The sequence below is a fragment of the Buteo buteo genome, chromosome 5 (assembly GCF_964188355.1).
Source record: "Buteo buteo chromosome 5, bButBut1.hap1.1, whole genome shotgun sequence".
Taxonomy (NCBI): Eukaryota; Metazoa; Chordata; class Aves; order Accipitriformes; family Accipitridae; genus Buteo; species Buteo buteo.
In genome coordinates this window covers 27836599-27860833 of record NC_134175.1, presented here as the reverse complement: position 1 = coordinate 27860833, position 24235 = coordinate 27836599, and the positions used below count along the sequence as shown (strand labels likewise).

General features: G+C 35.6%; 1 protein-coding gene across 10 annotated transcripts in view; it reads right to left on the bottom strand.

The window, feature by feature from the left end:
* The window catches only part of CCDC141 (coiled-coil domain containing 141), a 114975-nt gene that overhangs the window by 44480 nt on the left and 46260 nt on the right, over window positions 1-24235 (bottom strand). For 9 of the 10 annotated variants that reach the window (XR_012650462.1, XM_075028339.1, XM_075028343.1 and 6 more), the window contains 2 exons: window positions 14040-14234; window positions 4955-5127 (listed from right to left, as the gene is read on the bottom strand). Coding sequence is in view for 9 of the 10 variants with exons in the window: in XM_075028339.1 (XP_074884440.1) it covers window positions 4955-5127; window positions 14040-14234 (368 nt within the window). In the remaining variant the exon portion in view is untranslated. The remainder of the gene's footprint in view (window positions 1-4954; window positions 5128-14039; window positions 14235-24235) is intronic. The other variant, XM_075028337.1, reaches the window with a different exon arrangement.

Here is a 24235-nt window from a genome sequence, read left to right as displayed (position 1 = left end):
GTTTTTACAGTAGCTGAAAAAAGAATGTCATATACATTCTAAGTCAACGTTTCTTTAAAGATACTGTTTTAACAGGAGAAAAGACAACATCAATTTACAAAACAATGGCTTGTCTTATAACTTAAAACATTTAATGTCAGAGAAGCAATTCACAATCTGAATACTTGAGGCAGTCCTCCTGAAACTGTAAAGAAGTTACCACATACAATCTAGATCTGCAGATTTGATATACAAAAAAACCCATAAGAATTGATTTACTACTGAAATGTATTCATTATAAGAATTTTGTAAAACAAATGATTAAACTGTATTTTTTCATTACTTCAGTTTCATCAGAAACTTATGTTAATACAGGTTCTTATTCAAGGTTTCCTCCTTTGTCGTCTAAAACTAAAGGAAATTTTCTCCTCACTTCAGATCAGGCTCAGAGAGTTAAATTCTGCAATCTCAAAGAAAAACCTTATTCTACACTACTAATATGAATTATGGTATTAATAGACCATTCTCTTTGAATCTGACCCAAGAATTGGTCACAAAGAGAAACCAAATTTTAAATCCTTTTCAGGGAGTAGGTGGTTTCAAATTTGTAAATTACTATTTCAAAAATTAGTAACCTGTTAGTTTGTGCTTTATCCTTAAATTCTAAAAATGTCACTCCTCTATTTCAGTCCTTCTTAAAAAGAGGTATGTTTAAAAACTTCTACTAGCACCGCTCCTTTAAAAAAAAAGAGAGAGAGAGAGAGAACAAGATTTATAGTTTTTGAAAATTCTAATTTAGAACTCAATAAAATCTTTGAAAGTATCATTGGTTTGTTATGAGTTAACACAATAAATTTATAATAGAAGTAAAATAAAGACAGTTCTTACACTCATAGGCAGGCTAATTGGCTGGCAAAGTAACAAGGGTTGTCTTAATGGGCAAAACTTACTGATTGTATAATTTTTTTAGACTTAATACATATAAATTTTTGCTCCTCTTTTTCTAGCTGGTTTTAATTTAAAAATATGAGTGCTCAAAAATCAGACTTACCAATATTTTCATTTTGAAACACCCCACAACTACAAGAGCAAGCTGCCTTCTGTCACTTTTCTATAATCTATTCCTCTTCAGATGTGAACATTTTCAGAGTTTTCATTTATTTGGACTATCTTTTAGTATAAGGCTGCAACATGCCTCAAGAAGATTTGAAAGTAGAACAGAATTAACATCATATTTCTCCACTTTTACTGTGAGTTGCATTTCCAATTAGGCCACTGAAGTCACTGCCACTAGCCTTAAACATAGTCCTCCCTCAATACGAGGGTATCAACACTAGATTTGTAAATCATAAACTACTAGATCTGTCTTATCATATGCATACAAACTGCCTGACTTATTTTTCGGTACTCTGAAAGTGAAAGTAACAAAAAAATGCAGATACAGAAATCCATCTACATTTTAATTCTCTTAATGTTCAAGTACTTTGTCTTGTCTTGGTGCATTTAAACTAGTACTACACATGGCAGCCACTTTGATATTGCATTAAAAATGCGTTTTCCAGTATCCTTATTCAGAAGACACGGTACAATTCAAGGCATCATCTCATCAAAATCAACAAAGTGTCAGCCAACGTGAGCAAGGTCAGATGATTCCTTCTATTTATGAATAAATATATTGCCCGAAAAACTGGAGAATAAGGCTTCTTTTTTAAAAGTAGAGAAGTCATGCAAGTAGCAGAGCATGCAATACCTTCTCTGTCACATATGATGACGGAATTCTAAAATTACCGTGCTCCAACTACTCCTTCAAGGAGCTGGCAGCTATTTTCAAATTCCACACAAATTTCTCCTTGGTGCCAGGTAGTTCAAGAATCCTACCAGATTGCAAACATTTAACAGCTATTTGACTCATTGTCAGATTATACTTTCTTGTCTGTCTTATGGCAAAGCAGCTTTCTGAAAAGATACCTAAACTTTTTCAGATCCACACCTTTCACCGCCTTCAAATGGTGACTGCCCATGTCCCTCAGGATTTCCAGTCTAGTAAGATAAAGGAAATGGGAAGTCTGTAAGGGCAGTTAAGACTACCAATGAACTGTGCAATAAGTGGAACAAAATAGTAATCAGGATTTAGTCTTGATAGTTCTGTTTTCTGTCCAAATCTTCCTCCTTTGAGACCCTTAGGTGTTCACACAAATCTTCTTGTCCCATGTGTGTTAATCATTGTGCTAAATACTGGCCAGCATTTAAAGACAGCACAGTGGCTTATGCATGACAAAGAGAGGCCTCTCTCTTTCCTCTTTCAAAACCTGATCATTTCTGGGGGAAATTAATATTCTGGAATATAACACCTTACCACATTTGCTAACAGAACTCTGTTAGCTAACATTGCTAACAATGGTAACTGTGTCACCATTACTAGGCTTATGAGCTGGCTGGGATCATTCTGGGTATCTCCTAAAGCCATGGGTTAGGCAAAAAAACCCTAGACTTGTCCTGGTGTACAAAAAGTTAAATATGAGTCAGGTTCATCCTCATGGCATTGAAGACTAACCCCACACTGAGTTGCATCTGGAAGAGAATAGCCAGCAGGTTACTCCCCTCTGTTAAGGGCTTGTGAAACTGCATCTGGAGGTCATTTTGTCCAGTTTGGGTCCCCACAGTACAAAACAGACAGACAAACTGAATTGAACTGAGCAGAGGCTACCAAGATGGTTGGAGGCTGGAGCATATGATGTACAAGGGGGTGCTGACAGAACTCTGTTCAGAGTAGAGAAGAGGTGAAAAGGTGATCTAATTGCTGTCTTTCATCATCTATGAGGAAGTGGGGTTATACAAAAGACAGGATCAGAGTCTTTTCAGAGCTGTACAGCAAAAAGACAAGAGACAATACTCACAAGTTGCAGCAACAAAAATTTTGGCTACATATAAGAAAAACATGTTCCACAAGGAGAGTGCTTAAGCACTAGAACAGGTTATCCAGAGAGACTATGGAATCTCCATACTTGGAAATATTCAAAATTTGGCCCTGAGCATCCTAACCTGACAGGTTTTGAACAAGGGATTGCGCCAAATGATCTCCAGAGTTCCTTGCTAATTTAAATTATTCCATTATTGTAATCCTCAAGCCCATGCCAAGGAATATAAAGTGTTCCACCTGCACAGAAGTACTAACACTACTCATTGCAATATATGGCAAATTCATTACGTTCGGGCAACAAGGCCTGAAGGCAGCGGAGAAAAACTGAAAAACCATAATATTGTGTTTGCTTTCTTAGAAAGGGACTTATTTATTTTTATGATGCAAGTAGACATTTAAAATATTTGAGCACCTGGGATTTTTCACTGTTCTCTAGAAACAGCAAAACACATTTCTAGTGAAATTGCCTATTGATATTGTTTTAAGTTTCACCTTCCTTCTCTAAATTGCTGCTGCTTTAGCTGTAATGCTTTGCCATTTTTTAAATTATAATGTCTTCTAGGCAGAAATCTTACCTTCTTTATTTATTTATAGAATATCTTGAGCAGCTGTTTGGCACACAGGCATTTGGCAGTTTGGCCTGTGGCATTACCTGTTTTTATTGAATTTTACCAGAAATGAATGATAGGGTTATTTTGACAAATTCATCCCATTCTTCTTGACGTGTACTGATCATAACTTACTATCCCACTGCTGATTTGGACTGTTTAAACATTTTTTAAAAAAACTCTTAATAAGGAATAAAGAAAATTAATAAGTTTTTATTTTAGGAATTCATTCTATGAAGGTCTTTAGCATTCCTAACATTAATCAATGCTGTGCAGACATAATTTAAAACACAACATCTGCTTCTGTTGAGGTAACGTCTAGCAGAACATCAAGTCCTAGAGAACAGTGGCATGCATTCTGGAATTATGGCTGGTTTTGGAATCAAAGTCAAAGTTTCACTGAGGAAAATCCCTCTCCTTTCCATTTAATTAAAATATCAGGAGATGCTGAAGCAGTAACAATAGCTGTAAAGCCAGTTGCATGTGTTCCCAAAACAACTTTCTTTTTAAATTTTCTATTTCTCCCTTTCCTGGGTTCAAGCCAATTACATCTGGGGTGACAGGTGAAGGTGTTTTAGATAAAACTTTTTGCAAGGTCATGAGATTAAATGAAAGTCTTATCTAGACTTTCAGTTGCTGTGTTGATGTAAAGCTATTCAAAGTTCAGGAATAATTAAGGACATAAGCACGTAATGGGAAGGTAGAGCTAAGCTGACCACTAGCCAGCCATCAGCAATGGTCATCTGCTCTGTCTGTAGTAAAACTCATTAGTATAAACAGTCTTCATTCTTATTGCACCAGCCTCCCACTAAGACCTGAAAAGTAAGAGATATTAAGCCACTAGGACTGATTTTAAAGTCATGCTTTACATCAGTGTAAAAATCATCTGTGGAGTACATCATTGCTGTAATTAACAAAAGCTTTGGAAAGAAAAAAAGTTATTTCATTCATGAATTAAAAATACTAAGAAGTGGAGAAACTTCCATCTTTTCTGCACTTGGCTTAACACATGTATTTTTGTCTTGCATCAAATCACATTATAATTGCTCTAATGATGACTTTCAAAAAGGTCTAAAAGGATTACATTGGGCAGCAGGGAGTGTTCATACCCATTGATATTTTAATTTTCATTTATATACATTTACTTTTCCAAAATGTTAACGAAACCATTGTTTCTGAACACTGCCCTAACATACCAACTCCGTTGTTTGACACCACTCTTACAAGTATCATGTAGTATTCCTAAATATTTTTCTTAAAGAGATTGATTTGTAGAAATACCAAACAGGTAAGTATGGCAGAAACTTTGAGTTTCAAGTCATTTAAATGCACACCTACTTGGTTAACTACACTGGCTCTAAATGCAGTCTGATTCTAACTAGTCAAGTTATAAAGCAACAGATAGATACGGAGAAATGCAGCAGACATGTAAAAATGGAAGGAATACCTGTGAGAATCTGCTTTATTAACTAAAGTTTGTCCCTTTTGCAAGGTAGTTGCTGTACAACCTTTAATTGCTTCCTGTAATTCCTCATAATTCATTGTCAAGATAGGCAAATGTAAGCCTTCTGAATTAAAGATTTTAAGGTAATTCTCAACACCTTCAAGACCATCAAATACCTGCAAAAAAACCCAAAAAAAGCATCTGTTGTCAATATTTCTATTTAAATTGTGCATGTATATTCTTTTACATAAATAGATGATCAATTGACATTTAATATTTGACATTTCTTCAGAAATGAAAAGCAATATTTTTTAATTTAAGGCCTGATATTGATTTTGCAGGTCACAGAACAACACAGGTATAATTCAACAGAAGTTAATATCAGTATGGGGATGCAAAATCATGATTACTCTTTGATTTTAAAACGATTTCATTTTTTCAGCAGTAATCAGGCCAATTTGACATACTGAAGCAGAACTAAAATAAAAGTAATACAGCACAACAGCACTCAAAGTTTTATTGAAGCACACTCTTAAAGAGTTTTACAAAAAGTCGACTTCTTTTTAGTGTTTTAAATACCACAGGTATATCCAACAAGTAAATTATATTTAAACATATTTTTATTAAAATTCTCTGTTTTCCTTTAGTTCAAGCAGGAGTTTCAGAAGTACTCTAAAAAGAGTCCTGTCTTTTTAGACAGAGTAAGAAAAACATTGCAATACTCCATTATTAAAGTTAGTAAATACCAATATTAGTGAAATAGAAACATGCACAAACCTACTGTGCATACTTAGCATCATAGCAGTAACACCATATTCTCCTACACAGATTTTTTTTGTTGCTCTAAACATCAGGAAAACGTGAAATCTAAACAAAGCAAATCAGTAGACAATGTCTGATAGCATTAATGTCTCATTGAACATATACACTTATGTAACAAATTAAAAATATAATTACTATAACATGGACTATTCTGTATACATATTTTTAAAAGCAAATCAACTGTTTGTACAACATCAAACTTGTGTTCTGACTTTGCAAATCTATGTATATACTCTAAGCTTTAGTTCAGTGAATAATTTTGCAAAATTACAGTCCGAAAATACATTACTTTTGAAGCCTCAGTTCATCACTGAGAAGAATTGAGACACAACAAGACTACATACATGCTAAAATACTATCCTTAATTATGTCAACTTCAAAATTGCTACATCAGAAGAGAAAAAGAACTTTGAGGCAGACTAAATTTGACTTTAAAGACTTTTGCAAGGTTTTACATTCATAAAAAGCTAAAAAGTGAAAATTCCATGAGATTCTCAGGGGACAATATCATCCAGCTTACTACAGCTTATTACTTATGAACCAAGAACTCAGCAGCTGAGAATGAACCCTATATTGCTGACTCAAAATAGCAAGGAAAGATGCCTGAACTATCCTCAAACAACTAAAATCTATGCAAAAGATATGAAGGAAAATAAAGAAAAGATGATGAGCAAAGGTAATTCAACTTCTATACACAATAGATTAAAACAGGACATTCATACTGTTTTATTGTCTCTGTCAGGTTGTTTTTCCTTGCAGAATAAAGGATTCAGCATGTAAAAAGAAAAAAGAAAAAAAAAAAAAGATATCCTGACCATAGAAAGAAAAATTTCTAAGAACAAGAATACTCCACCAGAGGAGGAGTGTAATTGAAGGTACCCAGGAAAGACTTTTCATAAAACATTAAATCCTTTTAGTCATCACTAAGTATAGAAAAGGCCATAAACTTCAGATCAAGACAGGAATTACAATCATCCTCAGGAAACTCATAGATTGACAGACCTATGTAAATCTCAAAGATGTTTCCGTAAATAGAGGCCATTCACATGAACTCAGGAACTAAGTGAAGTTTATTTATTTTGTGTAATAGTGTAATAGTGTCCTGGTTTCCGCTGAGATAGAGTTAGTGTCTTTCCTAGTAGCCGGTATAGTGCTGTGTTTTGGATTTAGGGTGAGCATAATGTTGATAACACACTGGTGTTTTAGTTGTTGCTAAGCAGTGTTTAACACTAAGTCAAGGACTTTCACACCACCTCACCAACGAGTGAGCTGGGGGGCATGAGAAGCTGGGATCAGACACAGCCAGGACAGCTGACCCCAACTGGCCAAAGGGATATTCCATGCATATGTCATCATGCTCAGTATATAAACTAGGGGGAAAGCTGGCCAGGGACCGCTGTTTGGAAACTCGCTGGGCATTGGTCGGTGGGTGGTGAGCAATGGCATTGCGCATCACTGGTTTTGTTTATTCTAATGCTTTTTATTAATACTATTATCATTATTATTTTCCCTTCCTTTTCTGTCCTATTAAACTGCCTTTACCTCAACCCACAAATTTTACTCCCCTTCACCCTCCCCCGTTCTCTCCCCCATCCTACTGACAAGGGGGAGTAAGCCAGCAGTTGTGTGGTGTTTAGCTCCCTGCTGGGTTAAACCATGACAAATAGGTTCTGTATAATGAATTCCAGTCTTCAGAATCATACTTAGGAATATTAAATTAAAAAGTCATAGGGAAGTGTTCAAGAATGATTATGGATTTATAACCATTTCAGAACAAGTTAACGACTACGCCAGACTTATTATAAGTATTACTAGTTAGCATACTTAACTAGGTAAGCAGCAAATGTAAGAACATGTTTTGAGTCTTGCTAAAAGGCAATAGGGAAATTTAAAATTAATAAACCAAAAAGGTATATATTACTGCCATTGTTACATTTATCAAAGAGCAACATAAGCAGAACAGCAACTGGACAAAAAGCTATTTAGAAGAGAACAAGGATGGGGAACAAAACCCCAAAATATTAAAAAAATCAGGTGTTCTCTGCAGGTCTCTTCCTAAACATATCTGAGTGCCTTGTATGTTCATCAGTCTGCACCTTCAAGGATGACAGGCAACTTTATTGGGTTACATTGCCTGCATTTTCAGTGCTGTTGCTACCTCGATCAATTAAGGATGCTACCACAAGCAAAGATTTATGTTCCCTCATGTTCAATTTCAGTTGTACATAGGAAGCCTGGTTACAGCAAGTTACTATCTGCATTGACTTTTTCCATAGCAGCTGCTGCAGTCATTGGCAGTTCTATACCCTTCCTATTCCGCTCAGAATAGCAGTATCAGGCCTTAAATTTAAACTTTCAAGAGCTCAACCAAATCAACGTTAAATAATCCAGACAAAGCCAGCCTTTTACTTCTATCTCAGACTCTTTTCAAGAATTAGAATATGTGTATATCTCCAATTTTTTTTTAATGGCATAAGCATATTATGGCATAAGCATATTATGGCATAGACAACAGAATATGAGGAAAGCGTCATGCCTACATGCAACTGTAGTATAAGAGCGTAAATTAAATAATATGGGTTTTAGAAATTGTATCATTTGATCTATCAGGCTGACAACACAAAAATACTTTGCAACATATATTCACAAGTTGCAGATGCAGGAGAGTTATAATTAATGATCTACATGCTTAACACTAATGACAGGGTTTTTTTCATTTCAGCATGGAAGATTAGGAGGGAAAAACAATAGTTATGCTAGCAAAACCTTACAAGCTGTAATTAAAATGAACACCAGTGTGCTGAAGATAACACGGGCATAGGTCCTATGAGCAGAAATAATATCCCTCTTTCCTGAGCCACTTAGGACATTTATTAAAAAACCACTTTGTAATAAATCCAAATGTCATTCAAAAAGGATCTTAATATTTCTCTCTAAATTTCCTTGTTAATGGTTACCTTGACCATTCCTCATGATTGGGATCCATTTTAAGTAATTTTTTTAAAAAGAAACAAAAATCATGCAACGCGGTTTTCCTAGTCTGCTTGGTTTTGTGGTTGTGCACGTACAGAATACAAATGGTGACTTTTGTTGCGGTTCTTTTTTTTTCTCCCACTTTAATTCTTTGATTTTGCTTTAGTTTTATTTTAGTTGAGTCTGTCTTCCTCATCCACTTGTCATATTTTTGAGATCTTTTCAAGGAAATAAAGGATATAATCCCTCTGTACATCCTCTGCTTCTCTATTGTCACCTGGCTCCATAGAGTTGTCTTGCTTTCAAAGTTCTTTGTTTCATTTTTTTCTCTGTAGTTCCTTATGCTTTACTAAGTATCAAGATCAAAAGAAAGTAAAAGATTTTTCAGCAAGGCTTCTACTCAGCAATATGGACCTCTATGTATGTATGTATTTATTTTTACCAATACTCAATGTTATCATCACAAAATCACTGACTAACGACATATACAAACCTGAAAAATCCATTAACAAGGAAAAAGAGAGACTGGAAGGATAAGCAAAATAAGTTTCACTGGATCATGCAGACGTGTGAATCCCCACAGTTCCATGCAGAGAATGCATCACTTCTAAGTCTCTCCTGTATGTTCATTTTAAAGCTATTTTCTATCTATACTATCTTGAATGATTTTTAATTTTGCAATGGCATATAGGAGGAAAAAAACCCCAGCATCTACAGTAGTTAGAAGAAAGTATGTGTGTCCTGGAGTTCAAAATCAAAAGGTGATTTTTGAAGTAACTTATGCACCAAAGTACAAGACGCTCCACAGCTAACTAAAACACGAATCATACTGAACTCAGTAAAAGTCTTATTTATTTACTTAAAAGTATCCAAGTGAATGTTTTCAAGCTTTTGCCACACCAAAGCAATCTCAGATTCTTCCACATATCATTTCCCAAGTATTCTCAGAGGATTGCTACACACAGATCCCCCTGCAAAAAGTCAAACTGAAGGCAACTACATAGACATAGAAATGGATAGATATTTAAAGGAAAGCTTAGCAAGGAACATACACGATCACAGAAGAGCCAAGCAGCTTGCAAACATGCAGAAAAATACCGCTTAACGGAGCAAAATATACAACAGAATGCAGCCAAATGTACACCAGAATCTAAGAGAATAAACACAATGCAAGTGCATTGGTTTTATTTTCTTGTGGTTTCTTCTGTGGTTTTATTTTCTTGAATTCATTAAAATTTAAAACGACAATGAGATACACAAGATCTAAAAGGAGTTCTCTTCAAGTTACTTCAAAACAGCTAATGCTTTATTTTGCTTATTTGCCCTTTACATATGTAAGAGTCCACAGGTTCAGGTATACCCTGAGTACAACTGAAAATGTCTCCTTTCTGAACTACAGTAACTATACTGTTTTGTTCACTCTTACACATAACAGATGTGATGGCATGCTACGGAGACACACCTGAGCTAGTGCTTTCTTCAGCACGTACTTCCACAAAGTGCAGCCCTGTATTCTGAAAAGATGCTACCTTTGCTATCAAAGCAATAGACCTATACTTGCATAGCCCCTTGTCCAAACTAGAAGGGGTTGACTATCAGCAACAGTTTTAACACTGTTTCCATTAGCCCATCTCAGATTCCTTCTTATAAATGCAATCAAGAAAGATCAGATTTATTGGAGCAAAAGGTCTACCTCACTTCGAGGTTCTGTAAATAATTTCACCACGGAGTACTGTTTACATGTTGTATAAAAATACCGAAGGAACGTGGTACAGGTTAAAGACAAATGTGATTACAGCCCCACCTGGTGCTCAAAATAAAAATTAGTGCAGACAAAGTCTTAAGGTTAGGTTGTTTTTTCAACACATTTAATAGAGCTATGAAGATTGTCGTTGGAGCTATCCGTGAAAATGATCTGTTTTCAAAGCTTCTATAAACGATCTGCAAAAAATATGCATAAAAAATACAAAAAGACCATTTGGTCTTTGGACACCTTAAAATATAAACTTTTCTAACTAGTCTTTTAACTAAAAGGTTTTGGAAAAAAGTTTGCGTTACTAATACTATTTGATGTATGTGCCCTTGAAGAACAGGCTTCTTGTAAAATGGAAACAGAGAGATTTCACATTTTAAGTTTGGTATTTATTGTTGAGGTCCTTCTTTTCAGTGGAAAATTTTCAGATGTAGCACCTTATTTTCAAAATTATCAAAGACTTAATGGGACACCTTCAGATAGCAGAGTCTAAGCACTTGGTATTTCCAAAAAGCACACAAACTTTTGTTTTCTTTAACTTCAGTGTAACAGGCAGTTGGTCAGCACCACGTCTAAAGACCTAATATTTCAAAAGTTCTGTGCCTCAAATCAAGGCAAGAAAATTGAGAACGCATTTTTTGAAAGGTAACTCTCTGATCTGATAGCACACACCTGGAAAAGGCTTGAATAAGCTCTCTAGTGACATCTAGGACTGATGAGATAGAGGGTTCTTTGCTTAATCCTTCTGCTCTAACTCAAATAAATTTCTTTTAACAAATTGTTGTGTATTAATACTAGAATGTAATAACAGAACTTACTTATATGGTAAGCCAAACAAATTACTACAGTACTTCTTGCTTTAACTAAAGAATATCATCCAGTTTGCAGTTATGAAAAATATAATACCACAGTGGTAAATTGTTCCAATAACTCATTTCTTCATTGTTTAAAAAATATGCTCTCTTACTAGTTGGAATTTGGTAAAGTTTGACAACTGTCTGTGGATTTTGTTGTCTGCTGGGTAGAAAAATCATATGCTATTAAAATTTCCTTGCCCATGTAGGTGTTTATAGATTGCCTATCTTCATTACCTACTACTCTTACATAAATTACAAATATTATAAGCAGAAAAATACCAGCAATCATTCCACAATACTCCACTGGAAGCTCATCTGTTGATATAAATCCCTACTTGTTTTCCTATTTTAAGGCTTAAAACAGATTTGGCTCTGAATCAGCTTAAAGTGGCTTGTGGATTTTGTATTATTCACTTTCACCATCAACACATGAAATAGCAGTAATAAAACCTTACAGAAGTCTGTTATAACACTATTTCCACCTTTATTGATCCTTAATTGGTCTTCTCATAAAAACCTATTGTTAACCTGACACATATCAATAGATATGAACCAATAATATTAAGCTCCCTCAGTTCTTTATTAATCAACTCTTCTATTGGCTATTCCCATGAGTTCGCCCAACCCTGATTTGGGGTTGAAAACTTTTAAATTAACTGTGCCATCCTCTTCCCACCTCAACATTCTAACAATTTGGGGGGAAATCAGCAGTTTTCAAGATTTTACAGCACCACTACTTAAGAGGGGAAAAATCTTCTTACTCAACTTATTTTTCACCTGTCCAATGAGTTTTCTCGAAGACAGTACAAGTTACTGCCAAAGTAGCATTGAAACAGGGGTTTGATTTTTATTATATGGACAAACATCCACTACAAACTGGATTATAACCATTTTGTTTATACCAATGACAACTGTTCAGAGGATCATTTAATTTTTCGAAAGACTTATTCCAAATTCAATCTAGTCTCTCAAAAGAGAAAGTCTCAGGAGCAACACAAGTGAATACACTTTCACTAACCAGCCTATAAATATTTTAGATTTAACTGGGAGCATTTTACAGCAAAGAATAGACAATGGTTTCCTGAAGATTTATTTTGTTTCCACATAAGTGCACACTTTCACCATTTTAATGCTACTTGGTAGAAGGTGGTTGAATCTCAAGTCATTTGTATTATACCTATTATTCCATTATTATTTTATTCCTTTCTACATGCATTTCCTTGACTGTATTGTACTCCCATATAGCAATTTTTTTCCATTCTTTGGGGGGGGGTGGGGGTGTCAGTCTTTTTTCTTTACTTGAACAATAAGTTTTACAACATTTGTTTACTGAAGACCTATTAAAATTCCCTATTGAATCAGTTTAATTTAAAATTCATGATGTTTTTAACTGTGCTTAAGTGCTACTCAGTAATATCATAGCATTTGAAAAAGAATTTTAAGATCTTAGGCCCTGAGCCAGCAAGAATATCAAAAGTAATCTAACTCACATACAAATACATGATGGCTAGTCTAAAACAACTTCAGAAGATGGGTGAAGAAGAAAAATCTGATATTTTTGTTTTGGGATAGGGATGTGAAGTCAAATTCTACAAGAATATTCTTTACGTGCTCACATTAGTCAATGGAAAAAAAAGAAAAGAAGTGATGAACAGAACTCTTGAAAGTATATTAAAGTATTCAAGTATGATAAAAAGCTTATATTATAGAGAAAAATGGTATTATAAGTATGATGTAACAAAAATTAATGACCAAATTTATTCAAATCATTTTCATACAAGTAGTTATTACTGGACTTGATGTTTGAAAAAAAAAAATTAGTTTTAAAATATTCCTTTTTTTGGTCATCAGTGATTTACTCATTTTCATCACATAAGTTTAGGAAGAGACAGAAAATTAAACAGACATACTAGTCAAGGCTCCTTGTACCTAAACACAACCCACACAAAACAAGCAATGTATAGAATTCAGTAGACAGGTAGGCCCCTCTTAGCCTTCTCCTGTGGCAGCTGCAACAATCTAATTCTGGAATCTGAATCACTGCTTCTCCACGTGAGCACATCAGTGATGGAAATGATTGCCTACACATTATCTTGCTGACCTCAATATAGGTATGGGCCTTAATTGTGCTGTGACTAAGGGAGTTACATGCTTTTTCAACTGGACACTTTGGCATTATATCATGTCCAGACTGTGTGATATATGACGTGCCCAGTATAAGGAATTGTATGCTGTCCTTGATTTTTCTTATGTCTGATTATTAATTAGTCCCTGTGGAGACCACTGCAAGTACAGACATTGTTTCTGGTATCCACACTAGACTATAACAGTTTGGGTATTTTAGAGCAGCTCCTGTATCTTCATATAGCATTATGCCATCATGACAGGGTCCATGATGTTGAAGTTCAATTTTCAGCAGATAATATTTCCCAAATACCTTATATTGGAAACTGAGTGCTCTTCTCAATATACTTTTTTTAAAAAATGTTTTTTCAAAATGCATTTGCCATTTTGGATAGAAGTTTGAGGCAAAAGGTCATACTAAAGAGTAATCAGATTTGTAATTTTCCATTCCAAATTGTTTAGCAAACTCTGTTTGCGTAATCCCACATATATCAGTCTTCAAGAGCACACTGACAGTTGTATTATCAGGTTATTATTAGAGACTTGGCTTCTTACCAACCTTGTCAGCAGTATGAAAAAAGTCATTGGCCTCTTGTAGCAGGGCTTTCCTTTCTTCCATGTGGAAGCACACTTCTTCTCGCAACAGACAGATTTTCTGATTTGAAAGCTTTAGATGCTCTTTTTCTGTATAGTCCTCTGAAAGCAAGATCTTAAGTGCTTCAGCTTCCAATTGTTCCACAGTAGAATTCCATTCCTAACAGGAAAAATTCCATTTTAATCAACTACACATAGAAAAGTAATATACCTGCACAATAATAACATAAATACTGGAAAATATGTATCACATTTATAGGCCTGAAAGTTATCACCATTTAAAACAATATTTCTACCAGGAGGGAATTCTCAGCAAATTATGGTTTTAGTGACAGAGTTTTAAGTGGTGGCATTCTACATTCTTTGACACGGTTGCACAGGTGGAAGTAGCAGTTACTAGAGTGCCTGCTGGGAAAAATGGTCTAGGTAACATAAAGGCAAGAAAATTCTACTTGGTAAGACCACGCTCCCATGACAAACAGCCCTTTAAGCCCAACTGTTTAATGAAGGACAAATTAAAACACTGCCTAGATAATAGCTGCTTCCAGTGAGACAATTTCTGCTGAGAGCTGTTTGGTAATCAATTAAATCAAACAACTCTCCCTTACAGTGAGGTGTGCTATCATCCTTGACACTCTTCATTTTCCCTGATTTCCTGCCCAAAAACACAAGTCTGTTCAAAGCATGTCTCTGCCTTATCTGACCATGAATGTTCCTGGTGGAAGTGACAGGTAGAAGAGATGTTTTTAAAAGGAAGATCATACTTCAGAATTCCAAGCCACAGAGTCAGAAACATTACTGACACTTAATTGAGCTAGGTACTTTAAAACTAAAGTGCTTTAAAATGGATTCAAATGAATCAGCTCAAGTTTGCATATAGATATTCTGTCTACATTGTACCACTTGGAAGCATATTTAGGTAATCAGAACTGATTGTCTATTTTACTCCTATTTCTTTTTTAAACTATTCATGCTGAACTGACTTGTGCTTCTAGTGTACTGACCCAAATTATAGATCAAATTTAGGGATTAAACCGTCATGACTAAAACCTTTTCCCTACATTTTTTTACCTGTCATAAATGCTATTACAGTATTCAGTCCCACTATCTTCTTTAGGTTATAAAGGGGTATTGAAAGGCATATCAGACTAGATATCCCACATGGAAAATAGCTTTAAGAGAGTCAAGGGAAAAACACCATTTCATCTCTTCCTGTCATGCAACTACTGCTTTGGTGCTTAGTCACTTCTTCATTTTTCTGTGTTTTTATAGAGAAAACTATAAAACAGTAAAACTGTTACACAGTGTACTTTATCCCTGCTGTGCTTGTCAACACTTAAAATTGGTGCCTTATTATGCTGTTCAAAACAAAAGGAGCATCTGATACTATACTGCAATTTCCCATGCCTTAGCTAGTGTATTTCCTCCACTTTTTCTGGTAATGAATTAAATAAGAGAAGAACCTTTTTGAAATTCATTTAGCATTTGTTTTCACAGATTTGTATCAAATGGCTGGTAAAGCAGACAGAAAAATATTTAAAAATAGACAATTTTTTTCATTAAAACACTCCAAAGTGTGCACGTGGTACAATAAGATTTCAGGGTAGGTTCCTTTATTTTCAGCTTGCTTAAAGAACATTAGCCTCATATTTGTTGTTTCTTTTTAGTGAAATTATTGCTAGTGAAAGATGCTGTTTTGGAAGTTTTCCCAAAAGAAGTAATCTGGTTATTCACAGATCTTTCACAAACAGCAGCAATTCTAATTCCCTCACAGTGTCCCACCATGCTGCTTCATCCTTCTTTGAAGTACAGTAAGCAGGAGTAGAGCTATTTTGTTATATGTAGTTCAGTTTTCTGACATTGTCCATTGTTGTGACAAGAACTGGTATGATAAAAACACATGTTCAAAAAGTTCAGGAACTTATTTTACATAGACTTCTCCACCAGATACAGTTCTCTCTCCCTCCCTATTGGTATGGACTAGATCTGGACCAGTGACTAACAAGTGAGAGACACCCTACAGTTCCCAACACACCCATTGCCCAACATAGCCAACCTTAAATAGTACATGGCAATTCCAATGGAAAGGACTAATTTCCTTTCTGCATTCTAGATTAACTTGAACAATTCAGGAAAAAGATCTAGCATTATTCACAGGTCAGTGAAAAATACACCTCAAATAGAAAACATACGCATTCAGACCATGCCTGTATGTTCTTGCCTTGAACTTTGAATTCATTTCTGCAGCTTCACAGCACATGACCTAAAGCTGAAACAGTACTGGCATGGGTAACAAAAGTAATTTTAAAATATGAACAAACCCATGGGAATAAGGAATGTGATGCCTGGTGTGATGTTGATACATAGCAATGCAATAGTCTCAAAATCATGAATTATATAAAAATACCTTTAATGTCTCTCAAAAAAACAGTTACCAAGGTATATTAAGTGATGAACCTTTCTGCGTTAATTAGTCTGTGGTACTAACTGCTGCAGGTTATAAACAGAGACAAATATTTAACGAAGTTGAGGAAAAAAAGGATACATGTTTTATATGATAAATGAGAATCTATACAAGATTTTAACAAGCAAATGTTCACTAAATTAAAACCAATTTAAAAGGACATTGAAGCTTATTTAGGTATTAAGTAAGCTTTTTGAGGAGAAAAATTTAAAAAAAGACTTCATGCTAATAAACATAAAAGGACTGCTAACACCTTCACTGAAGTAGTAGAAATGTCTTAGATTACACACTTATTTGATCAGTATCCTATTTCTGTACAATGCAACATATTCCTTCATCCTGAAAATCTGATGAACAGGAAAAGGAAAATTATGGCAATCCTGCTGAGTTTGTAACTAATTTTTCCACTGTGGTAAATACTCTTCACCTTTCTGCCATGGAAGAGCTAAGCAGCTGTAAAAATTGAAAGATCTGCATTAATGCCTTACTTAGCTTTTTCATGTTAAATCTACTTTTGCTTTTAACTTTTATTATAGTATTACCAATAAAATAAAATAATAATAATTTAAAAAAAAAACAACCAAACAACAACAAAAAAAACAACCCAAGAGCCAGCATAAAATAATTTAATTGTGTTAAAATGTTTCAACCAGATTCTAAGTGGTATGGTAAGAAAACTAATTCCACATCTCTCAACAGATTTAGCTTTGTTTCATTTTGAAAAAGAAAGATGTATCAGAATTCCAGAATTCCATCAAGAACTGTGTTCTGGTTATCCTTCAATATACCTGCCTACAAAGATGCAAACCTGTCTCACTCATGCTAACCCTTCTTTCCTTCCATAAAGAACCCTTATGAAAAGCCTTCTCAGATTTTTCAAGCTCAGCTCTTCCACAAACAAGCGCCTGAAGGCCAAATGCTGCCCACTGTTATTTCCTTGTATGCTTGTAAAAAATGCTGCTGATTTAGAATATCCTGCAATTAAATTGCACCAGTTCCCAAGAAAACACTCAACCCCCCCCCACTCCCATGTAAGTATTTCTTGAGGACCTGAACTGAACACTTTCAGCTTCCTAGCAAAATAAGAAGAGGTTGATCTGGGGCACAATAAAAGCAATTTTTTTCCCCAATTTTTTTTCATTTTGTCTATTACTTATAAACAACTATAGCAAAATCTTCCCAATTTTTTTTTTTTTGCTTTATTTTTCTTTCAAATTAATGAACACTTCTGAGATCTGGATGCAATAATCTTGAGCCTATACTTTTAATTAAATGAGACCCTGCACTGTATTATTTAATGCACAATTCCCCTTTCATAAAATCCTGCCTTTGTCTCTGTCCTAAGTAATATTCAGCAAGAATGAGGATTTTGAGGAAAATTACAGTCTGCTGTGCTGTATTTCTTCCTTTTTACCTGAAGGAAATCTTGGAAAAAAATAGTAAGGAGGTCTCTCCATACACAAAGCTTAATTTGCCTATTTATGAATAAGGTGTGGACCCCTAACAATTTGTATCAAGACCACGAGGTCATCATCTTCCAATACTTGCAGCTGGAATGACTGGTACCAAATGCATTCCATGGTCAGATTCTCATCAAAATTTCACTTACATTTAAACATATAGATGTTAATGAGAATAGAAAACAACACTGCAGTTGGGAGCTTTTAACTAGGACTAATAGTAATCAACCGAAACAAAGGCAAAGAAAGTGCAGTTGAATGCATTCATCCTCATTTTGTTATTATAGGCTATTTGTATAATAATTACAAATAATATTTTATGCAAGAACGAAAATTGCTTATTTTAATGTAACAGGAAACAAAATTGTCTATAGTTAGCTTAGAAGCAGATACAGAAAACCAAAAAAGTTCTGAATTGTTTCAGTGTATTGCAATGTATAAATTATAATTACAGCAGGCAAGGCTAATTATAAGAAAATGACTCAACTTGCAGTGAAATTATTTCCTATAAGAGGATTTCACTGTAACAACATGCATAAATCTGTTTGGTACAAGGTACCCAATAACAGCTTTTAGGTGATCTTAAAGCAGAGGTTAAACTCTGCCTCATTTATACTGAGGCAAGTTTCTCTAACCTTTGACACAAGCTCAGAAAAACAATTTATTAGAATAATTTATAGTTTAACATTTCCTATGAACATTACAACCTTGCACACTCTCTGAAGGTATTAAATGTAGTTAGACTCATTTCCTATCCTATTTTATCATTAGTCAAACTTCGTGGAATTTTATGTAAAATAGCTAACGACAATTTCATTTTCAGCTTTCTATTTATAAGGAAATGTTTCTACACATAAAAAGCCTATACTTTCCATCAACAGAACATACAAATTCAGTGGAAAAATCTTTGTCAGTTTTTCCTGTCCTTCAGCCTTCTACATGTTAAATTCGTAACAATCTGTCAGTTAACACTAAAATATTTTTTACTCATTTTCCCTGAAAGGAACAGAAAGCCTAATATTACCTTGACTTTTCAATTTGTCAAGAAATGCTTGTGAATGCCTCTGACCTATTAAAAACACATTGCAATGTGTCTCCTTAGCTCATGTCAGTATTCTTACTTTTCCTCACAGTAGTAAGTCTTTTAAACACTTGCTTTCACTATTCCATTTAGCAGGGAAAATGAGCTCCTTCTAGGTTCCTTGATTAATCAGGTATTTTTCAAGAGTGTTAAAACTGATGAAGTAAAATTATTGTGGCTTTAAGTAAAAGTCTTGAACTTTTCCTGCCTTCAGAAATACCCAGCACAAGCCTGGAAGCGGGCCGGGGGGGGGGGGGGGGGGGCGGCGGGCGGGAAGTAGAAATACCTAAAACTTTATCTGGTTACTAAACAGCTATTGTAAGATAAATGGGCTTTTTTGGTCTATACCATAAACATTTCTTACTTAAAAATTCTAACTTTGGATTAAAACCTGAGAAGTTGTGTGAAATTGTCTTTACTGGAATACTCTAGGGTTAATCTGAGACAACCTTGAAACGCATCTATTTGACTTCAGATCATGATCCATATAGTAGACAAAGTAGCATTTAAACCACAAGAAAATTAAGTATAAAAATACGTATCTTTCAGAATATGTGATAAATTAGCCCCTTCTCTCATACTGCAAAAATGTTCACAACTGAACATTTTCTGAGCCTAACTTCTGCCTGTAATTGATTCATTGGATACATTGGTACATTGATAATTTAGCCCCTGTGAGTGTTTGAAAGGCTTTTACCTTCAATAACTACATTGCAGTATAACTAGCTACCAATATAATCATATCATTCCCTCAAATGACAAATAAAACACTGCACACTAATAGAACTGCAAATGATTGTGACCTGCTATGACAATTACCATATGATCTGTCTGCTGGGAAGTTCAGTGGATGGCTATATCAGCATATTTAACAGTGAGTTGTTAAAATCAACAGGCAGAAAGAGGGAAAAGTAATTCAAAGTGAATCATCTCCCAGAAAATTGTTGAGATGTTAAAAGATAATCCTAGGACAGAGAGGGACCTACCAAAAAAAACCAAAACCAAACCAACCCACCCCAAATCATTAACAGAAAAAGAATAGAAAGGGAGCAGTCTCCCAAGGCAGTAAGATGGCACTACAGGAAAATCAGATAGTAAGAAGAACCTGATAGATGAGTGTCAATTTGCATCTGCTGCATGTGAAAGATGAATGTTTAGGTAAAAATGAAATTGCCCATAAAGAAAAATTCTTTTTCTTTGCATGCTTTGTTCTAGCTATCAAAATACAGGAGTGTGTTAAAACTTCTGCTATGCAGATGAAATGCAATACTTGTCAAACTCCTCAGTAGAATGCCAGTCTCAGCAAAACTGGTAAGAAGAGCTGGATAGCCTGAGTTTGCAACCATGCAGAGAGCAGTGAAGGAGCATGGCCATCCAGGAAGGCCAGAGAGACAATAGAGCTCCAGACATTTAACTGCGAAATAACTTTTCCATGTATCTAAGCATTAGCTGTGAGATCTGGGGAAAAAAACAGGTAAATATGATATTCTCGATCCTTATGTTAATGTCAATAAAGATAGCAATTAATACCGCTGATAGTGATATTTAATTTGGTCATTAAGAATGATCTGGAAACCTCATTAGATCATGTTATTACCTAGCATGGCTACTCCAGACCCAATAAGCGTGCAGTTCTATAAAACAGAGAAGTACTCTCCATCTTGCTACTAATCCTTACCAAACGGAGGACTGATTCCAGCATTGTTCAGTCCTGAAAAGTAGCAGAAAGCAGACAAAATGCAAACAATTTAGAATATTTTCTTCATCTCTAAAATTATTTGGCCATAAAGTGGTGCTAGCAGTTCTTTTTTACCATGCCAAGCACCTCCAACACACAGAAATGTAACAGCAAGGAGTTAATCAGTGCCAGCAAGATTGAAACATTATTTCCTAAATCTGCCTCTTCTCTTCAATCCTGGGCAGGTGTGCCTTAATGTTTTGGAGGGTTGAGGGCTTTTTCTCCAATGATGAATCCTTGGTTTTATCTCTGGTCTTGATTCCCATGTGACGCAAGTCAAACCACCAAGGAAAATGACCAGCCTGGCTGAATGGGGAGCTTTTGCTACGACTCAAGGAAAAAAGGAGAGTTTATCATCTCTGGAGGAAAGGGTGGGCAACTTGGGAGGAGTACAGGGATCTTGTTAGATCATACAGAGAGAAAATTAGAAAGGCAAAAGCTCAGCTAGAATTAAATCTGGCCACTATCATAAGGGACAACAAAAAATATTTTTACAAATAAGTTAACAGTAAAAAGAATCCCAAGGAGAATATATTTCCTTTAATGGATACAGAAGGGAACGTAGCCACCAGAGATGAGGGTTGTGGTGAATGGGGTGAAATCCAGTTGGCGGCAGGTCACAAGTGGTGTTCCCCAGAGCTCGGTGTTGGGCCCTGTTCTGTTTAATATCTTTATCAATGATTTGGATGAGGGGATTGAGGGCACCCTCTGCAAGTTTGCAGATGACACCAAGTTGGGAGGCAGGGTCAATCTGCTCGAGGGTAGGGAGGCTCTACAGAGAGATCTGGACAGGCTGGATCGATGGGCTGAGACCAATCGTATGAGGTTCAACAAGGCCAAGTGCCGGGTCCTGCACTTCGGTCATGGCAACCCCATGCAGCGCTCCAGGCTTGGGGAAGAGTGGCTGGAAAGCTGCCTGGCAGAGAAGGACGTGGGGGTGCTGGTTGACAGCCGGCTGAATATGAGCCAGCAGTGTGCCCAGGTGGCCAAGAAGGCCAACGGCATCCTGGCCTGTGTCAGAAATAGCGTGGCCAGCAGGAGCAGGGAGGTGATTGTTCCCCTGTACTCAGCACTGGTGAGGCCACACCTCGAGTGCTGTGCTCAGTTTTGGGCCCCTCGCTACAGGAAAGACATGGAGGTGCTGGAGCGTGTCCAGAGAAGGGCAACCAAGTTGGTGAGGGGCCTGGAGCACAAGTCTTATGAGGAGCAGCTGAGGAAACTGGGGCTGTTAGTCTGGAGAAAAGGAGGCTGAGGGGAGACCTTATCGCTCTCTACAGCTACCTGAAGGGGGTTGTAGTGAGGTGGGTGCTGGTCTCTTCTGTCAGGTAACTAGTGATAGGACGAGAGGAAATGGCCTCAAGTTGAGGCAAGGGAGATTTAGGTTAGATATTAGGAAAATTTTTGTTATCGAGAGGGTTGTCAAACATTGGAATGTGCTGCCCAGGGAAGTAGTTGAGTCACCATCCCTGGAGATATTCAAAAAGCGAGTGGACAGGGTACTTCAGGACATGGTTTAGTGGGCATGGTTAATGGTTGGACTCGATGATCTTGAAGGTCTTTACAACCTAAATGATTCTATGATTATTGTACAAGATAATGATGAAGTTTTCAGTGGTTTCACCTCTTAGCAAGGTGGGGTTCAAGATAAGATATCAACTTGAGAACATAATAAACCATGCTCCTTTCTTCTCTCAGCCCAGTTGCATAAATAAGGAGTTAATCCTGTAAAACCTTCTTAGGCTAGCTTCTGAACAATTTAAGTAAATAATTTGTCCTGTTCTTCCTAATGCAACAGCACATGTAAATAAACACGTGTATTTTCTTTGTGTGAAACTGTTCAGATACCAGAACATTCCACTACCTTACTCACTATGAGAACACTTACACTTACCTTGCATGTCTATTACACAGAAACTTTTCACCATACCCTCAAAGCTACAGCATACAGATGAAATGTTACTTGCAAAGATTCATTTACAGGACTCTATAACCTAATACAGAAATCTCAAAGTAGTTTAAGACTAGTTTATCAATATCCTTATTACTTCTGACAGAACATCATTAGAAATTGTCATGGTCATTCAGACAGCATGGGGAAGATGCTAACCAAATCTACCTTTATTTTTGCAGCAAAGTAAATAAAGTATTTTAAAGACCCTAATTGCTTTTTTGGAAACATTCAGTTTTGGCATGAGGTAACTAGACAAATGACAGCAGACATCAGCTATGCTCTAAGCAATGACCAAGCTACAGAAAAAGCATGTAATTAATTAATTAGCCAATTACTGTATAAGGTACTCCTAAGTGTTCTTCCTGAACATGTTCCTCACAACCATTTCCATATTTTCTTACATAAACTGATAAAATAGTTAACTGAACTGACAAAATTTCTGAAGACTTCTGGAAATTACATTTTACTCTGAAATTAATGTAGAATATTCACTTTTTTATTTATTAGAGCATAAGTTGGACACTAAAGAGATTCCTGAAGGGAAGGTAATTCCAAACATAGATTTAATGTTACTAGGAAAAACTGATATTGTGGTTTTCCTATTGCTAAAGAGATTGCTTCCAAAATATATACAGTAAAAACAGGTGTCTGTATCTCGATACAACATTAAAGAATCAGACATATTAAAAAATTGCTCAATAGAGGTGGAGGAATTTTAAAGCACTGAAGTAGTTAGTTGTCCTTCTATTTGAAAATATGGACTTAATTTCTACTCTAAGATTTTCCAAATAACATGGAATGGTACCATAGCTATGTATAGTGGGGAGCTTGTGGTGGGTTTATTTCCCCCATTCCATGTAAAGCCTGCAATATTTTTATAAGTATTTTACAATTTTGTCACATATTACAAGTTATTATCAAGGCATATAATGACTCTTGATTTCAGGGAGAAAGCTAGTCCTTGCAGAAAAAATCACATATGACAAAAATCAAACAAACAGAAAATAATTCTGATAACTCCGCACCACAAAAGTGCCCAGCAAATACCCAAATGTGTGGAGATCACATGCATGTGTATAAAATCTATGCCAACTAGAACTCCAAGGAGCAGAATATGTTGCATGTTTTTATAGCAGATTGTGTTACAAGGCACTCAGTGTCATTTTACAGTGATACTATCGTTATCTGCAAAGTACAGGTGTAGCAGAGTTGTTAAACATCACAATATTCTTTTGCTCTCAATGCAGCCTGAAAACATATTTTGAGAATTATGGATGGTTTTCTGCTTCGCAGAAAGCTAGATGAATTTGTAGTATTGCATTTTTTTAAATAATTCTGTTCCTAAACATGTTCTTGCCACATTATATTTAAATAACTTCACAGGTGATTCAGGAGAAAATATAAAATCAATGCTTAATAAAGCTTCTAGCTGCACAAAAACTAGTGAAGTACTCTGTAATAATTAGG